The sequence below is a fragment of the Pantherophis guttatus genome, chromosome 1 (genome assembly GCF_059756535.1).
Source record: "Pantherophis guttatus breed Tessera chromosome 1, ASM5975653v1, whole genome shotgun sequence".
In the NCBI taxonomy this organism is placed as follows: domain Eukaryota; kingdom Metazoa; phylum Chordata; class Lepidosauria; order Squamata; family Colubridae; genus Pantherophis; species Pantherophis guttatus.
The window spans coordinates 143,448,433-143,475,643 of record NC_142063.1 but is presented as its reverse complement, the minus strand read 5'-3'; the positions used below and the strand labels follow the sequence as shown (position 1 = coordinate 143,475,643).

Genomic DNA, 27,211 nt, shown 5'->3' with positions numbered 1-27,211 from the left:
AGCAGTTAAAAGCCTGGTAGACCAGTACCTCTGCTAAATCCTAAATAATTGTCACATGACCATCAAGCCACGCCCACAAAATAAGCCACGCCCACAGAACCGGTAGTAAAAAAAATTTAGAACCCACCCCTGCTATAGACTATGCAAAAGAGACAATCAACCAGCCAAAACAGGAACAAAATGTCCCAAGCACCTCTCCACCAGCAATCAGCACCCAGATCAGCATAGAGTAACTTCAAGGTTAACATCAGAACAACAATCTAGTAAGCAATACCCTAATCAAGAAACTGCCAAAGAAGCCAACAGCAAACAGCCCAACCAAAAAAATTCTAAGACCATCCCCACCAAAACTGACAGGCAAGCCACTAGAATATAAACTAACCGCAAACCGCACTCCTTACTAACTAGCACTGATTATGTTACCTAGTTTGGGAAATGAAACGTCTGCCAGAAAACAAGCAAGCTCAGAGAGCACCACGGACCCCTCATGTCAACCCTGAGCTACAAATATTCTCCATCTTTATAGAGTTCTATTGTTATGCTGTATTTTAAAAGCTGTTTTAGTTTTTGCTGTTTGCAATTTATTGTCTTTCTCTACATTTTGGATTTTGCTTTTGTTTTCTTATTATAGGGTACCTTAAAAGGTATCACTTGTAAGGGGATTAGAAATAAAATCAATAAAGGCTCTCCCTTATTTTGTTCATAAAAATAAGTAAATAAAGGAAATTCCTATTTAACAGTGTCTGCTGTTGGAAAACGCAGATATAAGTATGTGAAGTGTGAGTTGTTTTTCATAGAGTCAGGATTTATTATGGTAAAAGAGTATGTAATTATAAACTGAGCTAATACTGAGAACTCCAACACAATGAACATAGATTTATTGTGAAGTCCTTTTTGCTCTCTGAGCTTGGTTATTTTCTTCTATGTGTTTCATTACCCAATTAGATAACATCATCAGTGCTAGAAGGGAATGGGGTTTACTTTCTGTTTATATTCGAATCTAGTGACTTGCCCTGTCAGTATTGGTAGGAGAATTAGGCTGTGTTAGATATATACTGACTGAATCAAATGCAGTGGTAACTTTGGGGCTGTCTGTCTCTTTTGCTGGAGATTTTCTTTTAGTCTAAGGCAGTGGTGAAATCCAATTTTTTTTACTACGGGTTCTGTGGGTGTGGCTTGGTAGGCGTGGTGTGGTTTGGTGGGCATGGCTTGGTGCGCGTAGCCACCAAGGGGAAGGATACGGTAAAATCTCCATTCCCACCCCACTCCAGGGGAAAGATACTGCAAAATCCCCATTCCCTCTATAGGAAGTTAGCACCCACCCCTTTCCTAGAGGAATGAAATATTTTGGGAAATATTAAAAAGGCAGAATATTATGTTTCCCTGGATGAGAAATGGAGAAGCATGTTTTAAAGATGAAGCAGCTCCCATCTTCCTGCCCCCACCATTTGTCAATGGGCCAGAGGCAGAAACTCAATCTTTGTCAATGGACCATCATCTGCAACACAATAGGACCCATCTAGCAACAGAAACTCAACACATGGCACCTGGGAAGATGACATCAGCCAGCAAGGCTAGCTAAGACCCCCACTCCCTGGGAGTCTGACAACCAATCAGGATACTCTTTCTGGTCCCCAGGAAGTTCAAAGCCAGATAGGGCATAAAACCTAGGGACTCGCAGCATCTCCTCCTTTTTCTGTTCAACTCAAACCATGTGATCCTGTCCACCATTAAACATCTTTCCAAGCAGTCTCCATGTTTCCAGTGTCTTTTTCCCCACTTGGAGCTGAACCCAGGAGGATATTTCTTCCTACAATTCCCCACTCCAGGGGGAAGGATATTGCAAAATCTCCATTCCCACCTCACTCTGGGTCCAGCCCATGGGTGGGTTCTAAATTTTTTTACTACCGCTTCTGTGGGCGTGGCTTATTTTGTGGGTGTGGCTTGGAGGTCATGTGACTAGGTGGGCATGGCTAGCTGGTCAGAGTCATTTCTGGAAGGTCCTCACACTTACGACCAGTCCTCGCACTTACGACCCAACTCATTTGTTTGCTTTTAACACTGATCAGCTGTAGGACGGCCCTTTGAAGCCCCATGGCAAGAGTTTAAACAGTTTTTTTCCCTCTAGTCATCAGCTGGGACTCAGGAGGCAGCAATAGATTGGGGGTGGGACCAAATAAAAGGTAAGAATAACATGGGTGGGAGGGCGGGTTGGGACAACCGGTTCAGTGATGTCATATCGTCACCGCTACCGGCTTGGCCGAACTGGACCGAACTGGGAGGAACCCACCACTGGTCCAGCCAGATGTGGTATTTGCCAGTTCTCCAAACTACTCAAAATTTCTGCTACCGGTTCTCCAGAACCTGTCAGAACCTGCTGGATTCCACCCCTGGTCTAAAGTCAGCATTTGGAAAACAAAATCATAAACAATCTTATAAAGTGTAGGCTACCTGCACTGCAAGTCAAATGCAAGCTGTACATGCTGAGAGTGCCAAATCTTTCATAGCTGTTTGAGAGACCTTCAAAGAGAGCAGATGTTCCTGCCTGATCCAAATCAAGTGCAGTCCACAGGGCTGACAAGGATGCAGAAGCATCCATCCAACTTGAAAATAGAGCAGATGACCTTTCTAACAGTAAGGAAATGTCATTTTTTAATACTAATAGCAATGGATGGAATTAGAAAAATTCACGGAGAATCAGCCTGTTAACCATGATGGCTATAGGTTATCTCCAAAATTGCTTCTCAGACTTTTTTTTTTTTTAATTTGATTTATATGCCACATTCTCCAGAGAATCAGGGCGGCTTACAATGCGTTAAGCAATAGCCTTCATACTTTTGTATATTTTATACAAAGTCAGCTTATTGCCCCCACAAACTGGGTCCTCAATTTACCTACCTTAGAAAGGATGGAAGGCTGAGTCAACCTTGAGCCTGGGGAGATTCTAACTTGCAGTAATTGCAGGCAGCTGAATGTTAATAACAGGCTATTAGTCTGCTGCGCCACCAGGCTCCAGACTTGGCTGCTTGAGAAGAGAAGGGTGGAGGGACAATGGTGTGGCTCATGTCCTGTTTGTGGGATTTCTAGAAGCATATTAGTTGGGCATGGAGTAAGCTTTTCTTTCTGATCCAACAGAGAATTTATTCTACTTATATGAAATAGAGGGGGAAATTGATGGATTGGTTGGTTGATTGGTTGATTGACTGATTATGTGCCATCAAGTTGTTTTCAAGTCCCAGTGAAGAGGACCAAATATTCAACTATTACATTAAAAGTTTAAAAGAGAACATAAAAATTAACACAAACAAATATAGAATAACAAAGAAAAAGAGAAAGAAAAGAAAAAAGACAGAAGTGCAGAAAGAAAAAGTAAATAAAAAGAAATAGAAACTTCCAGTTTCCTTGCAGCAAATTAAACAAGATTACAAAATTATCTCTTGCTCTCTGGTTACAAAAAGAAAAGCTCACTTTTTTCTCTTATCCATTTTTTTTCCTAATCATCAAAATCACAAATCAGAATTGCATTCTTTTTTTCCCCGTTACATGCAAAAAGTCTGTAAAGGGTTTTCAGTCAGGTATAAATGTAGATATTGTGGTTTTTTTTCCCCCTCAAATCAAGAAACTCAATTTTGCCATTTCTGCAAATTCCATCTTCGCCAGACAAGGTGGGTAATGTCAAACTTTTCTATTTTCGAGCATATAGTAATCTCGCTGAAGTTGTCATATGAAAAAACAAAGTTCCATGGTTTTTTCTAGCTGTCTGTCTATTAATCCTAAAAGAACGTCCTCTGTTTTCAGTTGTACATAAACATTTTAAATCTTCAGAATTAGTATATTTATTTGCATCCATGTTTTCTTGGCTTTTTTACATATCCACTATGCATGATAAAATGTCTCTTTTATGTGTACTCAGGGGTGAAATCCAACAGGTTCTGACAGGTTCTGGAGAACCGGCAGCGGAAATTTTGAGTAGTTCGGAGAACTGGCAAATACCACCTCTGGCTGGCCCCAGACTGGGGTGGGAATGGAAATTTTGCAATATCCTTCCTCCAGGAGTGGGGAGGGAAAGGAGATTTTGCAGTCTCCTTTTCCTGCCACGCCCACCAAGCCACGCCCACCAAGCCATGCCCACAGAATTGATAGTAAAAAAAATTGGATTTCAACACTGATGTGTACTTAGTATTCCATGCAGATGTTTTGGATATCAACTCCCAGCAGGCCCTATCAGCATGCCCATGGATAAGAACTGTAGGAGTAAATGACTCTAAACTATCCACCAGATTGGTTCTTTTGAAGTAAAACAAACAGTGGAATTGGCATCTGGGCTAAAGTTAGTAAGTATGAAAACTTACAAGAATTCTTTCCTATTCTGGTTTAACATCCAGTACTGATCAGAAATGTATTAAGATATTCTAATATAGAATAAATTTAATCCTCCCATTTGTTTTAACTCTCATGGGGTTGGACATTGGTTCAACCTGAGCACACCTGTGATTTGGGGGCCTGTTGCAGCCACCTCAGAACTGATCTCATACTAATGTCAGAAAGAATGAGAAGTGAAAAATGGCTGATGAGGTGATTTCGTATTCAAAGATTTCAGATGGGGAGAACTGTCCATGTTTCTTCTCTCTTATCTTAACAGAAGATGAGCTGCTCCCTTAATTACATGGAGACATGGTTTCCCAATACATTGGTCACAGTGGTGGAATTCAAATTTTTTTACTACCGGTTCTGTGGGCGTGGCTTGGTGGGTGTGGCTTGGTGGGTGTGGCAGGAGAAGGATACTGCAAAATCTCCACACCACTTCAGGAGAAGGATATTGCAAAATCTCCATTCCCACCCCCACTCTGGGGCCAGCCAGAGGTGGTATTGGTTGGTTCTCTGGAGTACTCAAAATTTCTGCTACTGGTTCTCCAGAATCTGTCAGAACCTGCTGAATAGCACCCCTGATTAGTCAGCCATAGTATCTTAGATCTTGTCTTCTTGTGCAATGATTCTACTTCTGATTATTACATCTACATTGTTCCAAGGTAGATTTTCATACAATAATTTGTTCTTGGGTAAGTGATATTCTCTTGATGCCAAATCAGTGATAAAAGATATATGCACAAATGATCAGGCCCTCTTTTTTTAATACACAAGATGTACCAACATGGAACATACTGGGACTCAAGAAAAAATTAGAAAATGACAATAAATCTCTTGTGACCATCGCCAAGGATGCAAAAGCTGAATCTAGAGGCACAGATCCTCAGAAAAACTCCTCCAGGCTACCACTGAAATGTAATTTTTGATGTGAGAGAACAAGGACATTACAAAACTCACAGGATGTTCTCATTGTAATGGTTCTAAGTAATTTAACTTCAGCACAGACAAGATATTTTGAATAAATCATGTATAGCTGTTATTCTAATCAAGATTACTTTGTTCCCTTCAAACTCCGTTGTTTTGAAATGCGTCTGCGCTACAGCACTCTGATCGTTGGCCAAGCAAAGAAATAAAGGATGTACCTCTCTTCTTTAAAATATCCCTAAAGTCTTCCACCTACAGAGTTTGCACTGCTGGGCTCTGGTGAAATCCAAATTTTTTTACTACCGGTTCTGTGGGCATGGCTTGGTGGATGTGACAGGGGAAGGATACTGCAAAATCTCCATTCCCTCCCCACTCCTGGGGGAAGGATATTGCAAAATTTCCATTCCCACCCCACTCTGGGGCCAGCCAGAGGTGGTATTTGCTGGTTCTCCGAACTACTCAAAATTTCCGCTACCGGTTCTCCAGAACCTGTCAGAACCTGCTGGATTTCACCCCTGCTGCTGGGGAAATTGGAATATGAATAACAGGGGTGTCAAACTCACGACGACACATTGTCGTCTTGTGATGTATCACAACTTTCCCCCCCCCCTTCGCTAAAACGGGGGTGGGCATGGCCAGTGCATGGCACATCCAGTCCATGGGCCATGACTTTGACACCCCTGGTGTATAATGTGTATAACATTATAGTTTCTCTGAGGCAGCACATTTACATTTGTGAGAAGACTCTTTCAAACAAAAATTAACTTTTGGCATCAATCCATGGCTATTAGCAGTCTTGTTAGGATTTTCCTTTGCAAGAAAGGAACATGGTTGGGGATCCTTGGGCATGATTTCTTTTTAGAAGTTTCAAATTCAGTGAACATATACACACGACAGAGACCGTGTCTGATGCCTATTGTGCATTACACACACTAGATGTCACTGCATGCCCTAGAATATGCTCTGTCTTTCATCTCTTTTCTTTTGCTCAAATGATATTCTGCTTGCAGGCGGTAGGAGCAGATCTGTCTTAAATTTGCATTATTATCTCAGTGGATTTGTCTAAGCTTTAATGCCCTTTCTCTTTGCTGGTTGTCTTTTTTTGGTGGTGGGGGGGAGGAAACATCTCTCCTTCCCTCCCTCTCTCCTTCCCTGCAATTCTCGCTTCTAAGCCTGCAGTGATTATCCTGAAATTTTGAAAACTGCCATGAGAAATTTGTAATGGAAAGAAACTATGTAATTGCCAGAAGAAAAGAATTCACTGTCTCTTCCTGTAACTTACCATGTTGCCTAGAGCTACCCTGGTGATTGAGGTGGCCTATAAGTTCATTTAAAAATAAAAATGAAAAATGAACTGTTGTAGGAATTTTTTTTTTAATGGTTTTTAAACCACTTTTATTTCTTCCTTTCCTAATGGAAAATGCATGCCATTAGAAGCTCATTCTTAGTGATGTTTGACCCCACATATCAGTGGTGGGTTGCTCCCAGTTCGGTCCAGTTCTTGTGAACCGGTAGTAATGGCAGTGGGAGGCTCCGCCCACCCACCCCGACATCATCACTGACAATCTGTGCATGCGCAGAAGTGCACACGCTCCTGTTGCGAACCGGTAGTAAAGGTAAGTGGAACCCACCCCTGCCACATATTCCTACAATTGGGGGCAGGGAAGGGGAGGGAATCTAATATGTTTGAGTACAGAGCAATGTGGAGATAATCTGAATGAATGCATGCAGGTGCCCTTAAGGAGGAAGAATGTAAACTGAGGCCTGGGGAAGGAAAAAGCATCTCAAAATAACCTGGCTTGAATCTCTTGTGCATAATAGGGGCAGAAGGAAACTCTGACAGCCTTTCAGGATTCTATAGTTATACTCTACAATGTTTTTTAAAAAAAAACTTAGCAAACTTAAGATATGTGAAGTTCAATTCCCAGAATTCCCCAGCCAGCATGCTGCTGATTTAAGGTTTGCCCATTTTAACAGTCTCATTCTGTCAAATTCAAAAGCTGCTCCAATTTCATCCTGACATATCAGAGATATATTGCTTTAACGGAAAGAATCTGCCAAAGAAGAAAAGTTAACGCATTGGTTTATTTAGCTAATGAAATAGATTCTCGGTTTTCTAATATGTACAACTACTTTGAATAATAGTTAAGAAGACCATGGCAAACCTCTTCTGTACTGCTGCAAAGAATACTATATTTCCATGTACATGAAATCACCAGAAATTGAGCTTAGGTTAACATGTAGCTATGTTATGATGTTATGTTAGTATTCTTTTGGTGACGTTTCGACGAGGTCCCACTCGTCATCTTCAGGCTGGTGTCTTCGGCTTCGTGCTTGTGCGAGCAAAGCGTGATCGGAGATGCTGTCTCTCTATAAATACTGGTGGGGAGATGTGGAGTGCTAGCTTTGTTGTTGTAAGCGGATTGGTTGGCTGTGTTGTTACATCTTGATTAGTTGATGGAGTTGATGTTTGCAGATTAATCGGCTGTTTCGTAACATCCTGTGTGGGCGAGGTCCTAGCTGTGTGCCCATTAGTCTTTTGTGTTTTAACGACTTGGGTAATGGGTTGTGTGGTAGCATCCTAAGCTCTAGTGTTGTGACATCCTGAGTTATGTGATGTATTGTCATGAGCAGATGGCTGTAATGCAACATCCCGAGCTTTGGTTTGGCTCCGAGTCTGAGGTCTTGTTATGTGCTCATGGTGTGTGGAATGCTGTAACAGGCGTAATCGTGAAAAACGGTCATAAGTTACTTTTTTCAACAGTGCCGTTGAACGGTCACTAAATGAACTGTTGTAAGCTGAGGACTACCCATACTGTATTTATGAAATATTCTTATGCTAGCTATACTTTGCACTATTACATATTGTATGTACATAACATTCCTGTATTAATGTAATAGCATTGATATATTAATGTATATAGACATTAATGCAACATGGATGTATGTACACATTAGTGTGTGTGTGTGTGTGTGTGTGTGTGTGTGTGTGTGTGTGTGTGCCTATATTCAGTAGAAAATACTGAAATAAGACAGATGTCATTTTGTCGACATTTCCTTGTCCTTGTCCTTTCTTTTTTGGATGAACTGGCTCCAGGAATTAGTTATTCCCCTGGTCCTCTCTTTATTTAATTCAATTTCTGGCCTTTAATTCATCAGGCGTCTTGATTGGAAATTTTACACACTGCTCTCACTAAGGTTACCTGGTTGCAGATGGGTAGAGCAGGTGTTGTTTGAAAGACTTGGGGACCATCTGGCACCTGACTTCACAACCAACGAACTAAATGAATGGGAGAAAATGTTTAGATCGAGTTACAACCTGTGGGGTATTTTCTCCTTGCATTCCACTTGCATCAAGTCTCCAAATTAGACAAGTGGATCAAAAAAGCACATCCTGTAACCTGCTACTTTATGATCTGCACTACTAGGCTGGCTTTTAACAGTCATAGACTATTCTTAGGATGATTTTTTTTTTCAATTGTACCTCTCTCTTAAAATAGGGGAACCTTCAAATTTTATACATCTTAACCCAATGCTTGTTTTTGGTTACAAACCAGTACAGGTAGCGGTCGACTTACAACAGTTCATTTAGTGACCATTCAAAGTTACAACAGCACTGAAAAAAGTGACTTATGACCGTTTTTCACACTTACAACCATTGCAGCATCCCCATGGTCGTGCGATCAAAATTCAGCTGGCTCATATTTATGACTGTTGCAGTGTCCTGGGGTCATACGATCAGTTTCTGCGACCTTCTGATAAGCAAAATCAATGGGGAAGCCACATTCAGTTAACCACCATGCTATTAACTTAACAACTGTGGTGATTCACTTAATCAATGTGACCAGAAAAGTCGTAAAACGGGGCAAAACTCACTTAACAAATGTCTCACTTAGCAACAGGAATGCTGGGCTCAATTGTGGTCATAAGCCGAGGACTACCTGTATATTTCTTTTAAAAAAACTTTCTGGATCTTCCTTTTTTTTTAATGAATTCATCATTATAATCCTACCCCAGTTTAATCCCAGTTTATTTGAACATACTTTCTTACAAGTCATCTAGCTCAGGGGTCTCCAAATCTGGCAACTTCAACTCCCAGAATTCCTCAGCCAGCCTGATCTAGCTGATAAACAAAATGAATTAATGGCCATTCGTATTTCACTGTAAGAATACTTGATTTTTTATGTGTGTTTTGGGGAAAATGTTTAGATATCTTAATAGAGGTAACTCACCATGTTTGCTCATTAGAAGAAATTAAAAGTGTAATGCTTTTGTTTTCTCAGCAGATGGCAGAAGCTGGCTTTTTTTTTTCTTTTTCTTTTTGGTCTCATCAGCTAACAGGAGTTGGATAGGGACCTTCTGCGTATAAAAAGATTGTGGGCTAAAGAGGAGAGTAAAAATATAAAAACAAACAAACAGGTGACAGCAATGGCACATTCATTCCTTAGCATTGCTAAGGAAATGGTATGATGGCATCCATAGTCTGTCAGCAGTATTCAAGCTTTGCAAAAGCTGAGGAAGCAGTTCAGTGGTGGGTTGCCCCCGGTTTGGACCGGTTCGCAAGAATGGTAGTAAAACCAGCGGGAGGCCCCGCCCACTGTCCCGGATGTCATCATCGGCGATCAGAAGCAAGATGCGCGCACAATCCCATTGCGAACCGATAGTAAAGATAAGTAGAACCCACCCCTGAAGCGGTTGTTTATTTGAATAGAGAACAGAACAGAACAGAACGGAACGGAACGGAACGGAACGGAACGGAACGGAACGGAACAGAACAGAACAGAATAGAATAGCTTTATTTGGCCAAGTGTGGTTTGGCCGCAAGGAATATTCTTTTCAGCTTAATGTTATTTTTTTAAAAAGGTTATTTATTTTAGCTTCCTTGGGGAATCAAGTTCAGATACAACTTTGCATGCTATTATGTGAAATAAATCTTCACATGGAGTTGCCTTGTGGTGAGATGTGCTGCAAATTTATTTATTTATTAGTTCGATTTATATACGCTGCCCTTCTCTGGAGACTCAGGGCGGCTTACAATGCATTAAGCAATAGCCTTCATACTTTTGTATATACCTGCTTAGTAGGGCTTCCCCCCCCCCCCAGCGGTGTTCTATTTTATACAAAGTCAGCTTATTGCCCCCACAAACCGGGTCCTCATTTTATCTACCTCGAAAGGATGGAAGGCTGAGTCAACCTTGAGCCTGCTGAGAATTGAACTCACAGTAATTGCAGGCAGCTGGCAGCTAAGTACTACTTTAACAGCAGCAGTTTAGTTCACTGAGCCACCAGGCTCTTTATCTTTATATTATACCAGATTTATATTTTGCTGATAAAGAAATAAAGGGAGACTAGTATAGACCTATTTCAAGCTTTTTAGCTTTCATCAGCAAGCCATACCCAGCCAGACTTTGCGGCAACAAGGAGAACCGTATCAGGGCAGAGCCGGGAGCCACGCCATCCCTTCTTACTTTATTAAATAAATTTAATAAATAAATCTTACATTTCATCAACCTTACTGGATAAAAAATGGTCCCAAAACTTATCTGCTCCTACCAATATAGCTTTACCTTTCATTAGCTAACTTAATATCCTTCTTCCCTCAATTTAATAGCTAACTTGGATTTTTACACTTTATTTTCCTTATTTTTAGAATCTTATCTGTTGCTTGTTATGTGTCTTTTTTCTGTATAAGCATGTGCTCCTGACTCCTTAGGCCAGATTTTGATATATTGACATGTAAACATGTACTTCCGTTAGACTGTTTTCTGATGGACCCAAATTTGAAAAATCGACAAACAATGGACACATTTTCTGCCAAAGTGTTGCATCTGATACAGAGAGAGAGATTTTACAAATCAGTGAGATGCTGTTTCTTAATAGAATACACACAGAGGAAGCGGGAGAGAGAGGGAGAGAGAGGGAGAGAGAGAGACTTTATAAAAGGAATAGTGTTCGTCCAATCTATCCTAATATTGGTCAGAGCAGAAATAGATAATTCTGAATTATACAACTAAGCAATTTGGAGCACATATAAACAACAGCAGACAGACAAAGCAGAAAGCTAAGGCTACCTCATTTCGAATAACCCGATGTATTATCCTTAAAGTTGCCCTATCAACTTTTGGGGGAGCGCTGCCTCACTGTTGATAAAATTGAAATCACGGTCGTTGGGTATATCAAAGCAAAATTTTCATTTTGTTTCCCTTTCAAAAAATAATAATAATAATAATAATAATCCGAGATAACGAACAACTAAAAAAAAAAACTCAGTATTTGATCCTCGAGGCTTGACTCTCTCTCTCTCTGTGTGTGTGTGTGTGTGTGTGTGTGTGTGTGTGTTTGTGTATCTCTCTCTGTGTGTGTGTGTGTGTGTGTGTGTGTGTGTGTGTGTGTTTGTGTATCTCTCTCTCTCTCTCTCTGTGTGTGTGTGTGTGTGTGTGTGTGTTTGTGTATCTCTCTCTCTCTCTCTCTGTGTGTGTGTGTGTGTGTGTGTTTGTGTCTCTCTCTCTCTCTCTCTCTCTCTCTCTCTCTGTGTGTGTGTGTGTGTGTGTGTGTGTGTGTGTGTGTGTTTGTGTATCTCTCTCTCTCTCTCTCTCTCTCCCCCCTCCCCCTGATGCGAGGCGGAGCGAAACGACGCGTGTGTGGCTGCCGGTTCTTTTCCAGGCCAAGCTGCCGGGGGGGGGGGGCGGGGAGGGAGTTCGGGACTCTTTGTACCCGCCCGTCTCCTGTTGTATCAAAAGAGCCGCTCGGAGGCGCGGGGCTGGCGGCTTCTTTTACTTCTGGCTGCCTGTCGGCGCTGCGCTCATTTGCTCCCCTTTCACTTTTTCCTTGACGGCTCAGCGCCCTCGAGGCAAGTAGGGGGGGCAGCTTCTGCGCTCAGGCCGGGCTCCCTTCCCGGCAGCAGCCCCTCTTTTGGCGGAGAAGCGGGATCCTCGACAGGCGCCTCAGATCCGGGCAAAGGAGCGCGCCTCTTGCCCGGGATTCCCAGCCGTCGGCCCGTTTGCGCGCCACAGGTTGCTCTCCTCCGTCAGGGGCCACCGCTGCAGCTGCCGCATGAGGTTCGCTGGGCGTCGGGCACATCTCCGGGGAAGCTGCGCCGTTCTCTCGCTCCGTCGCCGGTGCTCGCAGCAGCCCCGTCTCCCTGCCGCCGGGGCCATGAACTCCACGCTGGGGAACCAGACGGAGCTGCTGGGGCTGTTGCTGGCCAACGGCACTGACTCTCTGGAGCGAGCGCTCCAGTCCTTCACGCCCAAATCCGTGGTGACCGACGACGGCTTCGTGGTGACCGCGCCGGACGAGAGGAGCCTGTACATCATGCGAGTGGTGCAGATCGCCGTCATGTGCGTCCTGTCGCTCACCGTCGTCTTCGGCATTTTCTTCCTCGGCTGCAACCTGCTCATCAAATCCGAAGGCATGATCAACTTTCTGGTGAAGGAACGCAGGCCGTCCAAGGAGGTGGAGGCGGTGGCCGTGGGCCCCTACTGACCCCGGCGCCGCCCACCAGCCCGCTTGGCCTCTCCAGCCGCGGACCGGACTCACGAGGGACCTTTGGCTGCGCGTTGTGGCTGCTGCTGCTGCTGCCTTTCCCGAAAGGCGATGCCGGCCGGTGGAAGCCATTCCTGGGAGGCGGGAAACAAACGACCCTTCCCCCCCCCCCGCTCCCCCGACGGGACCATAGTAGCAGGACTCTATCCGAAGCCAAGTGCCGTGACTTTGGACTGGGCGTGGGAGAGGGTTTTACAGTAACTTCCCTCGATCTCCGGACAGGTGGGGAAGAGCTCCGACCTCGACCTGCTGTGGGGGGGTGGGGGACAGTGGTGGTCCCGCGGTGGGAACGGGGGTAAAGTGGAAAAGGGACAGAGATGGGGGAAGCTCTTGAATGTCATTGGATGTTCTGTATATAACACTGTAAATGCCACCAGCTAAACATTTCCAGCTTTGATGCTTTGTTTTAAGGGAGGGGGAGGGAGGGAGGGAGAGAGAGGAGAGAGGGACAAATTGGTCTTAAAGTTTAATTGTCAAAAACTTTTTGCTCTCTTTCAAGATACTTTCCTTCCAGATTTGAATTGGGGGGGGGAGGATGGACGGGTCCAATGTGAGAGGTTGACTTTGGTGGTTTTGGTGCGTGGTGTCTGTTCGATTCACATTTGGGCTTGATTGTCTGTAACAGAAACGCCTGTACTGATGTCTGAATGACAGCTTCAAGTCATCTAATTCTGCTGTAAAGTCTCCTTTTTAAAACCGTAGCCTCCTGTTTGTTTTTGTTGCTTCTTGCGCAGATTGTCCACAGCTTTAAAAAAAAAAAAACCAGTGTGTTTGACCACTGGGCTCAGAGCTTTAGAAATTGCATCAGTTTATGCAAACAAAAGGCAGAGGGGAAAAAGTGTGTGTCCCCCCACCCCAATTTAATTTCTTTTAATAAAAACTGCCATTTTTTATTAAAAGTGTTTCTGCCACAATTTTCACTGAAATCCAGGAAAGCTCCGATCAACATTGGAAAGATGGAGAGGGAGATGGAATTGCGTACTGTCCGGCAGATCATCCCAAGAATGAGGAATGGGAAGAAAAGTATTAAAAGCAGTAAAGAAATTGAGAGAACAGATGGTGCCCGAGATACAAAGGAACCTGTGTTTTGCTTTACAACAACAACAAAAGTTAAGATTCAGATTCTGCCTCTTCTTCGTGTTCTTTATGAGATATGGATTCAAGGGAAAAGATGTGTGGAATGATAAGGTTTCAGTCGTGGAGGCGATCCATTTGGGAATATTATGGAATTATTCCTAATGGGAGATAAAGAACAGCAACCCTACAAATGCAATTATTTAGACAGCAAACCAATGAGAGCAAAGCATTAATTGAATCAGACTTTGCTTCCTTGGCTGAACCAGCCGTTTGAACCAAGCCAAAAAGCTGCATTTTTTTCTAAGCTTCTGTCTTCTTTCCTTTTGTGGAATAAGAAACAGAAGCATAGGAAGGCAGTGAATATCCTTTCTTTATAAATTCAAATTTATAAGTAGGGTAACTTCATGAACGAGAATGGCGCCCCAAGTTAGAAATATTTAACAAAACTCCAACCCCTTTGCTTTCTTGCAGTCTGAGACTATCTCCCATGGCTTCATTTTCTAATCTTTCTTCCCTTATTTTTTTAATTAAAAATTCATGATTCATTCCTGTGGCATAGCATCCAATTATTCTATAATTGTATTTTAATGAGAGTAGATAAAATTGGTACATTTTTTAAGAGTAGAAAAAAAAAAAACCCCATAGCTGTCTTCCCTTTCCATCTTCTCATTTTGTAAAGGGAAGAACATAGATTGTGGACTGGCCTCAGAGAAGGAGGTATTAAAATACAACATATGCCACAATAAGGTGGTTTAGATCATTTAGCTGCATTCTAAAGCAGCCTTCCCCTCTTCGATGCCCTCCAGGTATCCTGACTACAATCCTCATCATCCCCTGTCAGACAAAGGTTGGGGAGGGACTGAGCTAAACCAAAAAGGTTAGAAGCTGTTCAAAGTATATAAGCGTGGAAGACAATCTCAGGTATATCTTGTGCAGGGAAGAGGAAATCATCACAGAAATATAACAGCAAGGGAAGCAGAAAAATAACAACAAATAAGGGACCCGAGATGGCGTAGGATAAATGGGAAGGAATAGTGATATAGAAAAGGTAAATTACATTAAAGTCCCATCGAGGACAGTTGTCTCTCCGTTCCCTCCCATTGAACTCATACCCTGGGTGTTGAGTTGGATGCAGTCAGTGGGGAAAAGGAAAGCAAATTTAAATTGATCAGTGGCCTGTGAGGAACCACAAAGCCTGACATTACAAAACTCTGTTTTGATCTAAACTGTATTCTTTGCCTTCAGCGTTTATATATAAAAAAAATCTTGCTCACACAGATTAAGTGCAACATGCCCTTTATTCATTCCTGATGGATTTTTTCTGAAAAGAATAATAACAATAAAAAAAGAAAGCTCTCAACCTCAGAAGAACCCAGCAAACATGGAACGATTGAAAGTAGAAAATACTTGAAAGAGTCCACCAAGGAGCTGATTGGTTGACTCCATAACAAAGCTCTGGATCCATTCCTAATTTCAGATGGGTAAGGATCAGCCAGTGATGGAGACTACAATATCACCACACATTCATGGGCTGGGGAGCATGCCACTTTTGTCAAACTGTCAAAAGTAGTGTCAAACAGCACAAAGTAATGTTGTGCTGTGAGCTTTGCCTCTTTCTTACATGTGTAATGTCACAATGCTTGCATGCTCACACTGCAATATCATTTTCATTAACAAATTAAATGAAACTAAAACAGAATAAAATGAAAATAATTTTTTAAAAATTAATTAATTAATTAATTCAAAAGCGAGTACTAGAAGAAAAAAGCTTAGCGGCCAGGAAGAGGTGCACAAAGAAGCATTTGTGTTGTCTAGTGCCAAACTGTACCTTGGGGGTTACTAGGGTTGAACCCTGGCACAGATTAAGGGAGCATTTTGCAGGAGACCTAATTCTAGCAATTTAAAAGTAAACAATTAACCAGATAAACAATGGCTCCCTTTTTTTTTTCTTCAACCAGAAAAACAAGGATACCTGGTTGAGATTTTATAATAATTTCATGCTGCCAGCTCCAGTTACCATTGTGGTAACCACATAATTAAACAATATGCAGAATTCTCTGGAGAAGGGAGCAACAAGGGATAAAAGTTCAATCACAGTAATTACTATGTGCTGTATCCTGTCTAATACCTCCAGTGAACCGGGTGCTTTCTTGGCTTGAAAGATAACAGAAGATTTCTAATTTAAACTCTGCACTTCAGTATTTATGAAAGTATTGAAACTTCCCATAAATATTTTAGTCATCTTTCCATGTACCATTATATCCTGACTGCAGAAGTGACCACATGGCTAAGATGAGATTTAAATGAATGGCAAAGCTCCCTGGGGTATAAATCAACTCTGGATTCCAATCAGTGAAAGCTTTGATTTGTTGTTATTCAAGATCCGTAGTCTGTGACAAAACACAAAATTCTATCTTCCTGCAATTTATGGCAGGGTCATAGCATTTTTGACTGATTATATTTTCCAAATGCTTTCAAACAAAAGGTTTCAAAACAGCTCACTTCAGAAATCCGAATTATAATCTTATTTCTTATTCAGGACATTTAAAATGAACATATCCCTCCATTATGGAAGCAGATACACTAATTTATTTTTTAAGCCTCTTCAAATTGTAAACAAGTCAAGACAATTTTTATTCTTGTGTTCAAAGACTAGCATGTCAAAATAAAATGGAATCAATACAACCAAAAGATGAAATTAATAAAATAGAAAAACGGTTGAAGTCCAAACTTAGAGCTTTGTTATCCACACAAATTTTGACTCCTTTGTTCCTGGTAACCAAGTTGTAGTCCAAAGATGAACATCTGTCCATTATAATACAGCAGTACATGGTGAATGGTTTATGGATGATATCCAGAGCTGCAAGGACAGGTGTGTTCTAGGTCTTGGTGAATCTACCTTGTGGGGAAGCTGATGGAAGCACCTGGTACCTAGCTCTAAAAAGCTTCCTCCTTAACCTAAGGATGGTTAACCTGTATCAGGGGTGTCAAACTTGAATTCATTGAGGGTTGTGTTTGACCTCGGGGGAGGGAGCAGGGGGGGCGTGGCCAGGGTGGCCATGGCCAGCTCAACATCACTTGTGTCGTGGGTGCCTGTGGAGGCCCAAGTGCTCTGCCAGCAAAAACGGGTTCTGAGATCCATTTTTGGCTGCGACAGCCTCCTTCAGCCCTCTGCCAACGAAAATGGAGCTCGGGAGTGCCGCTGGCAAAGACACCACAGGCCAGTCCTTCACTGTTTCCAGGGTGGCCCCGCAGGCCAGATCAAAGCACCCCGCCGGCCGGAGTCAACCCACTGGCCTTGAGTTTGACACCTTTGACCTGTACGAACAGCTTGCAGGTCACCATGTAACTTTTGCTGTCAGAGCTCTGCTGCTGTAGGACAAGGTCCTAATTTCAATCTCACATTCCATTTCATTCAACCTTTGAAGGACTGTCCTTTTTTGCCTGGTCAGAAGCAGATGATATAAGCAAATCTATGGTAAGACCAGAACATTTTAGTTCCCCATTCATTGCTAACATTCATAGTGAGAGTTAGTCACCCTTCAGAATTATTGGAACCAGGCCATTAGGGAAGAATGTTGGCATTCTTGGTTCATGGCCGTCAGATGTTGTTGTAGTTCCTTAGCTGTACTTGCTATCTAATACCTAATCATCTGCAAAGAGTAGTTCGTTGATATTATTCCCATTCTTGGGTTTGGCTTCTTTGCTTATGCAATTGATGTAGGTGAGAGTACATATCCCTCTTTTATTCTAAATGTTATTGGGAAGGGTTCTGATGTTTATTGGTTTGTTCTGACTACATTTCTACAAACACTATATAAACTTTTGCATACTCTAATAATATCCATGGTCACTTGATCAAAATTTGAAAGCTTGGCAAACTGGCTCATATGTATGACAGTTGCAGTGTCCTAGGATCATGTGATCACCTTTTGTTGATCTGTTGACCTTCTGACAAACAGAGTCAACAGGGAAGTCATAGTCACTTAATAACTGTGTTACTAACTGAACAACTGTTGTGATTCACTTAACAACTGTGGCAAGAAAGGTAATAAAATGGGGTATAACTCACTTAATAACTGTCTTGCTTAGCAACAGAAATTTTGGGTTCAATTGTGGTCATGGGTCAAGGACTACCTGCATTCCTAAGTATAGAAAACCTTTCCCAACTATTTAAAAATAAGTCGCTGTTCTATTTTGTTTCTATTTATTACCCAACTGCTTTGGTTTTTTGGAGGTTACCGGGAATACACATTTTTTGAACTTATAGTCAGTATCCTTACTGCATTTTGCTGAATTGAATTATGGCTTTCAGCTATTGATAAGGATATCCACCCTCTCTCATATAAAACTGGCCAGATCTCCCTGTTTATGTCTCATTATACCCTGGAAAAAAATGTTGTGTTTGGGGGGGGGCGGACTTTGATTATTTCGCTGCACAAAATCCAGTTTTGACTCCATCTCTATAGTCTTCCATTACAAAATATCCAATTCTGTGGAGAAGATGAATTGTTTTTATCTATGGGAGGTGTTTGAGGATTGAAGAGCAGGGTCCTAATCCTTTCCAAAACGAAATAGGTCTTTCTTACATTCATGATATTACACATAGAAAATTTGAGGCCCGATAAATGTTGGATTTCAGTGTCCACTAACCACATAATCCTGGTATCTGAAATTGCTGGCACATTTATTAACCCTCTATAGAGAAATCAGCAGTAAGGAACAGGAAAAAAATAGAATTTGTGACTTGAAGCCACCTTCTCCTGAAAAGAATCCTGCTAATCCAATTTCTGCAGAAAGAATGCAAAAAAGGGATTCCTTACAGGATCACCATTCACTCAGTTACATTATGCAAAGTGACAAGAGATGGTAAATATGAATCAATTCTCCAGCTACACTTTCCCTTTAAGCTTTTCCTTGAATTATGACTTTCCATTTTCAGGACTAAGCCAAGCAATTTATGCAAGTTACATAATTACAGTGCTTCAGATTCAGGAATTCGCATGGGGTCCAGACACCATGGTCTTTGCTTTTTAACCTTCCACTATTTATCTCTATTTATATCTGATAAGGAGAAAAAGAAACAGTCTTGTATTTTATTTCCCTTGGTACAACCAATAACGATTTATCTGTAGTGATGTAATGTGGATGGATCCATTATTAAATATTCTGATTTGATCTTCCTTCCAATTCATTTCCTTTTTAAAGAAACTTCCCCTCCTGGCAAGTTCTGAACTTGAGTATAATGACAGGGTGGGGTTATGGAGTCTTAAAACATTTTCCCCTCACAGGCTTTCATTGATCTAAACACACATACACATCTCCTATTAATGACTCCTCCAAGCTTGCCAAATTCGACTCTTAAATCACTCCTCACTGAGCTTGAATTCCAGGCCACACAGAAACTAGATATCCCTGAAAGAGCCGGCGCCTAACCCTACCTATTATCTGCTGCTGTTTGCTGTGCATGTAATGAGAGGCATAGGCAGGAGGGCTAAGGGAGGGCAAGTGATTAAACATGCATTGCAACATTGCGATGCAAACTCCACTTCTAGTGTGCTTAATACAAGAACAAAACGAAAAGGCAGAGCTTGCCCTGTGATGCACGTGTTTCATCGTTTCAGCATCATCCCAGTTAGGAATGGATAAAGGTAAAGGTAAAGGTTCCCCTTGCACATATGTGCTAGTCGTTCCCGACTCTAGGGGGTGGTGCTCATCTCCGTTTCTAAGCCAAAGAGCCAGCGCTGTCCGAAGACGTCTCCGTGGTCATGTGGCCAGCATGACTAAATGCCAAAGGCGCGCAGAACACTGTTACCTTCCCACCAAAGGTGGTCCCTATTTTTCTACTTGCATTTTTTACGTGCTTTTAAACTGCTAGGTTGGCAGAAGCTGGGACAAGTAACGGGAGCTCACCTCATTACGTGGCACTAGGGATTCGAATCACTGAACTGCCAACCTTTCGATTGACAAGCTCAGCATCTTAGCCACTGAGCCACCGTGTTGCTTGTATAGAAATGGATACCTATGCACAAAATGCCTTGGGGGTGGAAGAACATTCATCTTGTGAGTGCTTATTTGCAATCTGTAGTGGTACAATCCTGGCACAAGTTTGCTATCCCAATTATCCTAAAGTCCTAGTCCAGGTGTGGGGAAAAACGAATGATGGATGAACTTGTAAAGCAACTTCCCCAATTCTCTTTCTTTGAAGGGGAAGGAGAGAGAGAGAACTGATCATCTGTAGATTTCTGTGTGATTTATGGGAGTTGTTTAAGAACAGCAACAGCAGAATCCCTCACCTTAAATGCTAGATTTGATTGTTGAAAAGGTGGTTTATCCTCTTCTCATTTGATATTTGGAACAAATTCTGGGACGCAACCTTTTTATTTTCTTACACTTATGCTATTTCCACGGGCTACAGGTGACGTAGCTTGTTGTGCCAGTAAAAACAAAATAGATTTAAGCTTTGTGCCTGCCTCGTTTGCTCCATTTTATCGGCATCCCAGTTTTACTTGATTATATTTAATATCTACAAAACAAGGCACTCCGCGGTTTAACCAGTGAAAATTAATGGAAGATGGAGCTGAAATGCGCCCTTGAATATCAATATTTCTCCTGCGAAAATATGATTAGAGAAAATATGCTTTTCTAGCTGAGAGGAAAGCAAAAACTTAAGGCAGACATTTTGGTGCAGAAAAACATCTAAATCTGATGTCCTTTGAGCACAATGGACCGCCCAATTCCTGGCGCTGAAAAAGGTGCTGTGAAATTTTAAGTTACCCACCATAAACACCTTACACAAAATTACCAAAACGTGCTGCCCAAACCTTAGAACCTTTGCGCAGTAACAACTTCAGGAAACCATCCTTCATTCTGGAATGTTTAATTCTTTTGAACTACCTTTAGTCACAAGTTGTTTTGAAGTCACAGCTCCAGAGAAGAGCTTGAGTGAATAGGCTTGATTAGCAAAGAGAACATGTTGTATTTATGCAGTATCTGGGATTTGGGCTCATTAAACTGTCTTAGTGAGATATAACAAGCTGCTAAACTGGAATGTTATTATCTGCTAACCTGCAACATTCTCCAGTGCTGGAGGAGCTACAAACAATGTCAGTTAAAAAAAAAAACAGAGAAGATGATTCAAAGGTCAGTTCCATACTTCAAAGCTGTAAGCCAAGATGAACACTCACATATTTTCTATGTAAGGCTAGATATTCCAGCACAATTTTGGATGTACACACGTCACATTGTCTCCAGGATGTTAAAGGTTAACTAAATAGTTGCTGCTCAGTTGAATGACCAAACCCCAAAGCATGGATGTCCCAAAGTTGCTTTTTTCAAAAGGCAACTGGACTTCCTTTGTTTTTGCTTGAAGACGTTTCACTTCTCTTCCAAGAAGCTTCTTCAGTTCGTTCTTCAGAACTGTAGAAGCTTCTTGGATGAGAAGCGAAACGTCTTCAAACAAAAACAAAGAAACTCCAATTGTCTTTTGAAAAACCACCTTTGGGACAACCATGACCTGGATGACAGAGACTCTCCATAGGCAAAAGCATGGATGATAGCCCTAGAGATCCATGAGCAAAATATGAAATTTTAAGAGTGTCCTGGATATTCCCACAAAATTAGGGTTACCATACCACAATCTAAACAGACAAAGAAGGACATGGACATGAAAAGGAGGACAAATAGGGAAAAGGGTGCAGGCACCAATTGTCTAACTTTCTTGTCATCCGCAACAAAAAATATGGTGAAAAATAGTCCAAAAAATATAATTAGGCCTTTATACCTATGAAATTACTTTTTCCAGAATGGCGAAGACGGGTTTTTGAATCACAATATTTTTCCAACCAATCTTTATTTTCAAAAACACATGTTGTAATATAGAATTGATGACAAAATGCTTTTCAAATTTCCCCATAGAAACTGTGAGGTGCTCTGAGCTCTACAGCTATGCTAGATTTATACAGTAGATGATAGATTTGAAGGGGCTGGATTGAAGCCAATTGCTGGAAATAAATTAAACAATGTAAATCTAGGCTGCCGAGTTGTTGATGGATGAAGAAAAGAAAAAAACCAGACAGTGTACGATATACAGGGAAGTTTGAATGACTACTGTTGTGAAAACAGTCACACTCCAAAAGCCAGACCATACAGTATTTGATTTTAAGGCTATAGTTGCTGGACATAGAAGCTGAGGACAAAAAGGAGGACATGCCTGGCAAACAAAATAGCTGTTCGGAAATCAGGCTGATCAAAATATCTTGAAAGCCCGCTCTCCCCTCCATGTTGGGCTGTTGTTCTTTTCTTTCTCCCCTCCCAAATCCCTTTGGCTGCCTCCTGTCCTCTTCTCTCTTCTCCTCCATCTTATAATTTTGTTACTTCTCTTAGCCACATGAATATTCCTTAACAGCCCCTTGTGTCTCATCTTCTAAGATTCCACCACAATCACAGAAGCTCATGGAATCTCACAAACAACACACCCTCTTGCAAAATGTTTCAGTGAGGTACAAACTTTCCTCAGCTGTCATGCTTGCTGCATTTTTTCATAAGGGGGCTGCTCATAATTATAAAGAAATGTCTGTTGGAGGTGAAAGGGCCACAAGGAAAGAAGACCTCTGGGATTGCCATGGTACCTATTCTATTGATGATTGTGATGTGTTGCAGTGGAAATATTACTGCAGTGTATCAAGTGAAGAGAAGATTTTAGCTTTTCATCTGGTTGGATTGTTAATAAATATTGATAGTCAATAAGTTGACAGGGAGCAAAATATATTAGCTGAAGGATCTGGAGAGTAGGCCATAACTTTTGCTGACTTCACAATTACAAAGGTCATTGGGAGTTGAGCAGTAGGGTTGGTTGCACAGCAGCCAGAAGTTTTGCAATAACAATAGCACTTAAACTTATATTACAGTTTCATAGTGATTTACAGCCTTTTCTAAATTGCCCACAATATTTAGCCCACAACAATCTGGGTCCTCATTTTACCAACCTCGGAAGGATGGAAGGCTGAGTCAACCTTCAGAATCAACAATCAAAATCAAACCGCTAGCAGAATTAGCTTGCAATACTGCATTCTAACCACTTCGCCACCACAGTTCTTAGACTGGATTTGGCAAAATATATATTATTTTTAACTATAGAACGTAAAGATTTTCTGGATCAACACAATGAAGTGACAAAGGTGGTTATGTTGCGAAGTTGCTTGAAACAATTGCATGACATACTTTACCCATCAAGTAAGCGATATATAAGCAAAGGGGCTCCCTCCTAACTTGTAGAAAGTGAGAGATATGGTGAGAAAGGGATTAATTTAAAAAGACATTCTACTCGCAGAGATGATCTTATAAGAGTGGTGCCGGAAGCATGTCAACAGATCATCTTGAATGGATGGACACTCTTTATAGAGTCGAAGAGCTGGCCTTGCTATTTTGCACAGTGAAGTAGCAGCCTGAGGCAGCAAATTCTGGTAATCATTAGTTCTTGCTGCCCTCACAATTGGCAGAAGTGTCTCCATTTCATAATTCAAGTGCCACTTGAGGGAGGGAAGAAGCACCACTTTGTCTTTCGCCTCAGGCAAAATATATTTTTTGGGTCTGATGCTGTAGAACTGAAGTTGTCATAATTTTAAAGGGACAGATGCATGGCAGGTTGGCTACAGATGCTAAGTCCTATTCAAAGTTTATTGCCTGGTACACAATGCAGAGGGTCTTATCTACGCTCTGTTATAATGAAGTGGGGTGTGTGTATGGAAGACCACCTCAAAACTCTTAGTCAATAATTAAGATAAAGCTAGAGACTGGGAGACTGGGAGTTCTAGCCCTGCATTGGACACAAAGCCAGCTGGGTGACTTTGGGCCAGTCACTTTCTCTCAGCCCTAGCAAGGAAGCAAGCAATGGCAAACTACGTAAAAAACCTTGCCAAGAAAACTGCAGGGACTTGTCCAGGTACTCACTGAGAATCGGACACAATTGAATGAAAAAACAACAACCACCTTTAAATGCAAAAAAATGATACCACCCTATCTCCATCTTTTCATAAATCATTCTATTGCATTCAGGGGGGCTTAGTTTCCAGTATGTGTGTTTGGAATTTCAAAATTTCTGCTCAAAAGTCAGTCCCACTGAGTTCAATGACATTTTGCTTACACTACTCAGACGTCAGTGCCACTGCTCAGGGTGGCATTTACTTCTGTAGCTACATATAGAGAAGTGCACCAGCAGTATTTTAAGCTCATTTGCATGTCTCAGATTCTTGAACCCATTAGATATTTCCTGTAATGTAAAAATCATGTCCTTTTGCTACTTAACTCTCCACTATTAAGACAGCTATTTAGAAATCTTTCAAAGCTGAAAAAGCTGACTGTTTTATGTTGTTGGACAAATTGCATAAAATACTTCCATGTACTCCTTTGTAGCATGGCAAAAAATATCTCCACAGTACAAGGTCATTTTCCATTTACATTATCACTGATCCTGCCCAAGGGCTGAATGTGCTAAAAGGTTGTTTGAAATTGGACTGGAATGCATCCAGGGGTGAAATCCAGCAGGTTCTGACAGGTTCTGGAGAACTTTGAGCAGTTCGGAGAACCGGCAAATACCACCTCTGGCTGGCCCCAGAGTGGGGTGGGAATGGAGATTTTGCAATATCCTTCACCACTGAATGCATCCCTCCAGAAGAACAGAATAAAAATTGTCTTACCATCAGGACTAGAGAACAGGTTTACAGAAAGCTAGAGCTTCCACAAGGAATTTAAATATTAGTTTACTGTCTCCAAAAAAACTGCCATCGAAGTATTAATTGATATTCTTAGTTTCTAGGTGAATGAAAACATAAAATGACAAGAAGTAGTCAACTAGCACAAATTAGGCAAGTATAATATACTGAATGGCTACAGGTTAAGTATGAGAAGGCTTTTCATATTCTAAAGAAAAGTAATTCTAAGCAGAAGTCATTGCAGAATAAAATCAACTATCTTTCTTTTAGAACAGAGATAGTCACTTTGGGAACCTTGGCCAGCATGTTGTCTTCAGCCAATTCTACGAAGTTCTCTGTGAGCAATTAGTTCAGATTACTAGTAAATTAGATGTGACCCTTCAATAAAGCTTAATGTCTCAGAGAGAGAGAGAGGTGGAATGTATCAGAAAATGAACATAAGAGAAGGTGATGTCCTCATTCACTTTTGGTTCGATCTGAATCCATCGTCTGAGGAAATGCAATGTTTGATAGAACAGGTTAGCATGTTGCAATTGTAGCAGAACCCAATATTTTAATATAAAAGAGAGAATGTGAGAAGACAAGGTCTCTTCTAGAGCCTTCCCAACTTTGAGTCTAGTAGAAACATTTGGAATGTTGGGCATTTCTTACAGATTCACACTAAAAATATATAGAGGTCCTGATGACTGTTACCAGCTACAGAACATCCAAGGTAAAAAAGATAAATTATTGATTTTGTTCTCTGTTTCCCTTCTAACTCCTCAGGTTGATTGCAACTGGATTGCTACATGATCTTGCCCCAGGTTTTTTCCCCACCCCTGGGAGGCTATACTTCCAAGAAAAAAGAGCCTTGGTACTACAGTGGTTTAAAGCACCCTGTTATTAACACAGCTGCCTGCAATTTACTGCTGGTTCGAATCTCTCCAAGGCTCAAGGTTGACTCAGCCTTCCATCCTTTCTAAGGTAGGTTAAATGAGGACCCAGTTTGTGGGGGCAATAAGCTGACTTTGTATAAATATACAAAAGTATGAAGGCTATTGCTTAACGCACTGTAAGCCGCCCTGAGTCTTCGGAGAAGGGCGGCATATAAATCAAATTAAAAAAAAAAAAAATTGGGTTGCAGATACTAATATTCTTATTTTCCTAATATATCCCTAGGTGAGGAGGGGATTCAAAAACATACATGAAGCTGGAACTTTGCTTGTAAGAATGCTAGTTTCTCACTGGATTTAGAAGAACCAAAACAAGATAAAATCAAGTCGGTCAGGGAAACCTAGTGGGCACAAGGGAGTTTGGGTGGGCATTTTTGAACCCCTGCATGTCACTTTAGAGACTGAGTCTGTATTTAATTATTGGGCAGAATTGTTGAATTCATTACAGAAATGAGGTTTCCCTAAAGTCACCTTGCAATATCTGAACAGGACAAAGAGAAAATTTGGAAAGTCCACTGGGAAGTGGAAAATGCCAGACCTTTTAGCATGGAACTACCATCAAAATAAAGGTAAAAAGGGTTGCAGTGGCTAAGACACTGAGCTTGTCAATCGAAAAGTCGGCAGTTCAGCGGTTCAAATCCCTAGTGCTGTGTAGCAGGGTGAGCTCCTGTTACTTGTCCCAGTTTCTGCCAACCTAGCAGTTCGAAAGCAGTAAAAAATGCAACTGGAAAAATAGGGACCGCCTTTGGAGGGAAGGTAACAGCATTCCGTGCGCCGTCAGCGTTTAGTCATGCTGGCCACATGACCATGGAGACGTCTTCGGACAGCGCTGGCTCTTCGGCTCTGAAACGGAGATGAGCACCGCCCCCTAGAGTCAGGAACGACTAGCATGCATGTGCGAGGGGAATCTTTATCTTTACCTTTTACCATCTAAATGTAAAGAACTCAGCTTTTGAAAAGGAATTGAAGAAAGTGAAAAGTTTTTAGTACAGCAGCTAGAAATTGGCACTGTATTTTACCTGCCATGAGCATGAAGATCATGAGCCAAGCATTTGATGTGGGGGGAAAACATGGACATACCTCAAGCCATGTTTCTTCTTCCTGTATTCAAATTAATAATGTGATAGAAGAAAAGGGAGAAACTATTTCAGAAGAAAGACAAAACTCTAGGAAAAGGAAGTAGGATCCTTTAGTGGCCTCAATATGCATCATTCTGTGGCAGCATTTTTTTTTCCAAGTGAAGATTACAGGAGGAACTGAACATCAGTGGGAAATTGCTGTTGTTTTTAATGTTTTATTGAAGAACCTAAAGTTAGAAAAATAAAAGAAGGAAGAAGGCTGCAAAGAGACAGGAAAAAAAATAGTGACTTCTGACTTTTTCCAGTGTAATAGACTACAAAAATATTACAGCCTCAATCTTTTGCCTTATATTTCTAAACATCTCAAGCTATTTCTATAGCAGCAGCAGTCATTCTAAACATCAAAACCTAAAATCAAAGTTTCATTTTCTTAAATTTTGAGCAAAAAGTTGAGAAATGGTTTCCAAGCAGAAACAAAGCTAGATAGGTTCTTCTCTTTAATTTAAACAGTAAATTTTGACATCTCCGCCAAGTCCATCTCCTTTACCGTCCATTCTTCCATGGTGGGAATTAG

General features: G+C 41.4%; 1 protein-coding gene across 1 annotated transcript; it reads left to right on the top strand.

Annotated features, from left to right (window-relative positions):
* The first annotated feature begins 11,976 nt into the window (after positions 1-11,976).
* RPRM (reprimo, TP53 dependent G2 arrest mediator homolog) lies at positions 11,977-13,533 on the top strand. Its single transcript, XM_034432907.3, has one exon. It carries the CDS (start codon positions 12,346-12,348, stop codon positions 12,775-12,777), a length of 432 nt encoding a protein of 143 aa, XP_034288798.1. The 5' UTR covers positions 11,977-12,345; the 3' UTR covers positions 12,778-13,533.
* The last annotated feature ends 13,678 nt before the right edge of the window (positions 13,534-27,211 follow it).

Excerpts from the sequence above, each read along its gene's own strand:
- RPRM (XM_034432907.3), top strand. The coding sequence starts at position 12,346 with ATGAGGTTCGCTGGGCGTCGGGCACATCTCCGGGGAAGCTGCGCCGTT.